At 42.0% G+C, this 6,000-nt stretch overlaps 1 protein-coding gene across 1 annotated transcript in view; it reads right to left on the bottom strand.

The window, feature by feature from the left end:
* Sorcs1 (sortilin-related VPS10 domain containing receptor 1) overlaps positions 1–6,000 on the bottom strand; it is a gene marked incomplete at its 5' end in the record, with an annotated part of 503,138 nt that overhangs the window by 166,311 nt on the left and 330,827 nt on the right. The window contains 1 exon segment of the mRNA XM_013504127.1: positions 3,970–4,043. Coding sequence (XP_013359581.1) covers positions 3,970–4,043 — 74 coding nt within the window.

Genomic DNA, 6,000 nt, shown 5'->3' with positions numbered 1-6,000 from the left:
AACATGGCTGTTCTACTGTCTTGTATTTCCTTGCTGAAAGAAACTGTCAGTGAGTCCTTGGTTGATCAGCTTTGTACGTCTATATCTGTTGTCATGAGAAAACACTTTGAAGATATCAATATGTAATACAACAAGCATCGTTAATTCCCTACCACTCTGTTTGTAACTCTGTTCTGTCTGTACTGATCCTTTGCTATTTTGTAAAATGTTGTCGGTCTGTTAGTATTTTTCACCTTTTATTTTTAAAATAATAATAATAAAAAAAGAAGACATGTAGTGAGAAATCATGCAAAATGGTCCACTAGTGGTAATTCTGTACTGAGTGAAAGTCTTGTGACACCTTATGTCAGTTCTAGAAGAATCTCAACTCTTCAGGAGAAAGTTCATATATAAATAGTTATGGTAGTTTTAATAGCAATCGCTCTGATACAGTGAGAATAAGATGGCACATCCCATAATTCTTTTATGATTACTTTTGATTGTGTCCAGGGTGGGTATGACTGTTGCCACCCAAGATAAAGATAATTCTGATGTGTGCTATGTGATATGGAAGAGGTATTACTTCATATTCATTTTCTCTGTGGAAAATGTTCCATTATTACCCTCGGCCACTTAATGATTCACTTGGAGAAGTCCCTCTCAGCCATGCACACCTCCACAGCCAGGATCCAGGCAGAAATGATTAAAAGGAGCTTCTTTCAGTTAAGCTGGCTGAAAAATTAAATAGTCCCATAATTCCTGTGTAATTTGAAAGAACTGGTTTCCAGGACTGAGTGTAATATATGTTGCTTTGATTGACAACTTCTCTTTTGTCCTTAGAGGTAGCTTAGAGCCAGAAACTATAGTCCATGTGGGAAGAGACCAAGATGTTTTTTCTTATTTTTAAATCAATAACCATGGCACTATGCAATTGCCAAGGTCTTATGCCTTCTCTGGAAAAGCCAAGCAAGCTTAAGGAATTTATGGGGGACTGTTTGCCACATCTAGTAGGAGACATGCATACACAGGCCCTGCAGCCAACAAGGCTTTGAGTTTTTGCCATTCATCTGCCTAAGTGGATTAGACTTCCAGGCCTCACAGCTCCATTCCAGAAAAGAAAGCCAAGAGGCTGAGGCAGTAGGTTCTATTGATTTAGCAGAACTGTACTTTGGAGACAAATGCCCTGCATTTAAATCCTGGCTTTTGCATTTTCTAGCTGTGTGACTTTGGCCAAATTACTCAACATTTCTGTGCTGTAGATTTCTCATTTGTTAATGATGTTATTAAACAGCTTCTTTATGAAGGTATTATGATGATGAAATAGATTAAGTTTGAAAAGTGCTTATCATACTGCCAGGGCTTGATTGAGAAAGGGAGTCTCTCTGGTCCCAAAGGAAGAGACAGGAAGATTTATTTTAGATAACAGATTAATTAGACATTATATACAATAATGTGGAACACTTTTACAAAAAAGATAATTTACATTTGGTTACCAGGATTTTGCTAATCACGCTTTCTGACAGAAAATCCTTCTTTCGGGAATAGCTAAGAAGGGAAAGCAATTAGCACTGGTGAAGACATTGAGGTCTATTCACCTGGTGGTGACGTCAGGTGTAAGCAAGACCTTCAGTGCGGTAAAAGCTGTGTCTTGTGTGCCCCAAAGTGGGAAAGGTCCTCATCCCGATTCTTTCATCTCGTCTGTCCCTTTAGTCGATAATTTCCTTTGTTTCTAGTGGTCAGAACAAACCTCCCAGTGCTCTGAGTAGCCACTGTCTACCTGCTGATGCTGGGTACTGTGTGCAGATACTTGTGAGCACCTGGAAGCCCGGCGAGGGATTGGCCCCCATCACATCCTCTTTGGCAAAGCATCAACTTCTTTCTAGAGTAAGCCAGGTGGAGTGGAGCACTGATCATTTCTTTCAGTCCTGCATTGACTTATTTTCTGTGGCCTTTTGATGAACATATAGCACCAAGAAATGAAAAGAATGAAAAAAAAAAGATGTGGGATTTCCTAAAATTCAACTATATAACTTTTAGACAAAACACAGAGACGAAGATGTTTCACAAGTAAGCAAAATGAATAAGCAAGGGAGAAGAAGATGCTGGCGAGATGAGGCCATCCCTGGGAGAGGAGGACAAGCTTCTCCGCACAACACCCTTCGGCTGAAGATGCCTCGGTACAAGGCCAAAGACTTGGCTTAGCTTGGAGCCCGTTTGTTTGCAAATAGCTTGTCTTCAACTCTCCAGTGTCATTTGTTTTTAAAGTGATTTCTCTAATGTAGTCACCTGGCTTCAAACTCCCACCGGGGTTTAGAGCAGTATTTGAGGAGAAAGATACAAACAAATTGTCTGTAGAAGCCCTACAGATGTGCAAGAAACGAGGTTTATTTGGGGGCTGCTCTGAACCTTAGTGGTGCATTCTGCAGGAGGTGCAGGAGAACGAGTGTGCATGATTTCAGAAACACAGAGGGCAGAGACTTTCACCGCCCTGGGTGGAGGAAGCTCATTGGCTTCTGAAAGGTCCCTGTGTCAACGATTCTGCACAGTTTGAGTAAGGCAGCCTGTCTAAGCTAGTTACTAGTAACATTGCTCATTGTAGCAAAAGCCTGGGAATCACAACATGTGTTTTCCACAGGCAGACCAGACATATTACAGGACAGCAAGTAACGCCTTTGGGTGAGGTTAGGATGAAAATTCAAAAGGTATTAAACAGTCATACTGCAAGTACTCTGGAGTGTTCCAAACTTCGTCCTTACCTGGCTATGATCGATGCTCTGGAAAACCCAAAAGCCAGTAGCAGGTTTTGCTGTTTCCCTTCAAGTTCAGCTGCCCAATCCCACAGAAGAAAATCCTTGCTAATTAGGAGGTCAAGAATACTATTTTCTTTGTTTCACTTTCTCTCTTATTCTTTTTCCCTTCTTCTCCATCACCACCTCCCAAATTTCTCTTTTTCTATAAGCACATCCCACCAACGCATATAATTTATGTTGTACATTAAATACATGTTGAGATCTACCTCAAACTATATTCCAGAGCAAAATGACGTGTAACTATTTAAACAAGGTGATAAATGCATTGTTAATGCCGTAATCCCCAAAACAACAAGGTGTAGACCAGCATGCTTAACACTTAGGAAAATGAAAATATTCAAATATATACACTGTGAACCGAATATTTGTGCCCCTTACAAAATGTACATGTTGAAGCCCTAATCTCTATTCTTCTGTTGGTATTGGGAAGTAGGCTCTTAGAGATGTAATTCAATTTAGATGAGGTCATGCAGGTGAGGTCTCCATGGTGGAATCAGTGTTCCCAAGAGACCAGGAAGAGAAACCAGAACTCTCCCTCTTTGCAGTGTGGGAGGACACACAACAAGACAACTATCTGCAAGCCAGGAAAGGGGCCTGCATCAGGAATCATGACTGCCGGCAACTTGATCTTGAGATTCCTAGCCTCCAGCACAGTGAAAATTCATTATCTATTGTAAGTTTCTGGTCTATGGCATTTTGTTACAGTAGCCTGAGCAAAGTGAGACCATATATGTACACATGTTTGGTGATCTACAGAATTCTTTGGAGGCCTTTGTAAAAGACTAGTGCTCGTGGTTGAGTTCCACAAGATGAGGGAGGGAGCCATATGATCTAGAATCAGGAACAGAAGGAAAATCTACACTGAGACTGAATAAATCTACTTATTTGTTTGAAAGCCTTTATATGAGTATGAAATATATACATATATAATGTTTTCATATTAAAACTCATTATTTTAAAAAAGAACCTCTCTCAAATATCAAAAAATCTAACAAAGCAACACCCATACAGCTTCTGCTGCTCACTAATGTCACTGAGTTTGGGAAAAGGAGGAAATTTGTGACAGAACTTTCAACATTTCCTTAAAATGATTACTGCATTCTGCCATCCAAAAGGCTGTGATTCAATGCTCATTTTCTAAGTGATATCTTACTATGCTAGAAGGTAAAGTGTGACTTACCAGTAGAACCTGTTTGGTACCACTCCTTCCTGGATAAGCTGCCACCTTCTCCCAAATTCAGCAGAGCTGTAGAGCTGTAGAGAAAAGAAATTAATAACACCATGGTCCTATGGCAATCGAATCCACAGGCATGTCTTTCAATCAGCCCTGAAAATATATCTATATATTGAGCACCTGCCATATGCCAGGTGAGTGTTCCATATATATCATCTGTGCTCCTCACAAATTCTGCATGGAAGATATTAAATTATTCACTTTACAGTTCAGAAAATTGAGGCTCAGAAAGATCAAGTGAATTGCTGAAGGCTACATGCTATGTAAGCTGTAGACGGCACTGGAACCCACACTCTGTTCAGCCCAGTGACAAAGCTGGCTGTGCTATGACTTAACAATAGGAGGACACTGAGGGGAGTGTCCAGCATAGAATCTAGACTTAGCTCTGCACAAGCCCATGGGCCATCTTGAACCTGCATAAACTCAAGAGCAGCAACTCCCAAGGCAGCCATAGTTAAAGGAAAGTGGAGGAGACAGGCGTCTGTCTGCCATGCTCCACAGATGCTGTGACCACTTGGGTCCTAAACACATGACAAGATTCAAACTGGCTAAAATGGCACTGCTCACACAAGGAAACAGCAGGGACCAAAGTGTTGAGACAGGCAGAGACGAGCTATAGAAGAATCTGGCTTAGGTAAAGAAGTGTGTAGGAATCTGTGAGGGGAACTCTGAAAAGGAGTGAGTACCAAGCTAAGGAGACCAGAACTGATCCTGCATGCAATGAGAGGCTAATGCTGACCTTCGTGAGGGTAACCGAAGGACCCTTGGATTATAAAGGAACAATCCTCAGTGACGAAGCTCTTCCTGTAATCCTAGTGCTTTGCATGCATTACAGTATTGATTCTACACACCGTCCTTGTGGCATATGAAGATATGCAGCCCTTTTCCAGATGGCTACACGGCTGGTACAATTTCAAATCCATTTGTTACACTGCTTTGGTGCTTTACCAGGTCAACTGCATAGAATCACCTTGCACCAGATAGGATGAGTCCTTCACATACTCCACCCCCCTAGAATGTCTGCTTTTCCAACCACCTATTCTTGCATCTTGTGTTTCCTGTAATAAGGCTCCTCATGTAATCCCAGGAATTTCTGTCTTGGGAAGCATCCTCTGATGGCCGCCCACAGAATATTGTTGCTCTTGGTATCCTGGTTCTCGAGGGTATTTTGCTACTGATTTGAAAACTACCATTCGGAACATCTCCTTTCTGCTATGTGTGGTTTGAGAACCTCCCAGCCCTCATAGTCCAGCACCTCATTTGCTAACCACCACGCCGAAGAGAGGGTAAGACACGCTGTACAGAGTACAATGATTGGCCCTCCTCCTCCTTCCTCCTCAGCCACAGTACTCAAAGAAGGGGTCAAAGGACACTCCAAGGCTGTGCACGCACCAGGCCTGTCCAAACACTGACTCATCTCAAGTATTGAAGGACCCTTGAAAACACCCACTCTGACATTGTGTCCTTTCATTCAAAACATCCTGAAATCCAAAAATGATGGAGTATCTGGCTCCTAAGGCCAGAAACTGGATTGGCTCTGACTATAGAGTTATTTGAGTATCTGCCCAAGAAGAGTGCATTGCTTTTTGCTCAAGATATTTTTTTTCTTCGCCCATTGCTATAGTTTGGAACTTGAAAGTCTCCAAATTCTCATGGACTGGAGACTTTGTCCTGGAGTGGTGAGCAGGGGTGGCAGCACTGACATGTGAAGACCTGGGGGTGGTCTTGGCTCACTGGAAGCATGACATCCCCAAGACGACTACTTCATGTTTGTTACATTTTAATGATTCCAAGGAGAGACTGGAAGACAGCTTCTTGCACACAGGGAAAAGAAGAGGGATAACCCTCCTTTCTGACTCTGAAGCTGAGGAGCCCGCATGTACATGCCATGTTCTCATTTTCCTGCACTTCCTGACCATCCTGCAATTTAAAACAATGACTTGTACAATTGCAGCAAGTCACTGATCCACTTCCGTA

Source organism: Chinchilla lanigera, unplaced genomic scaffold, assembly GCF_000276665.1.
Source record: "Chinchilla lanigera isolate Chin_1 unplaced genomic scaffold, ChiLan1.0 scaffold00084, whole genome shotgun sequence".
NCBI lineage: Eukaryota > Metazoa > Chordata > Mammalia > Rodentia > Chinchillidae > Chinchilla > Chinchilla lanigera.
The sequence above is the reverse complement of the archived record's forward strand: the minus strand, read 5'-3'. Positions and strand labels throughout refer to the sequence as shown.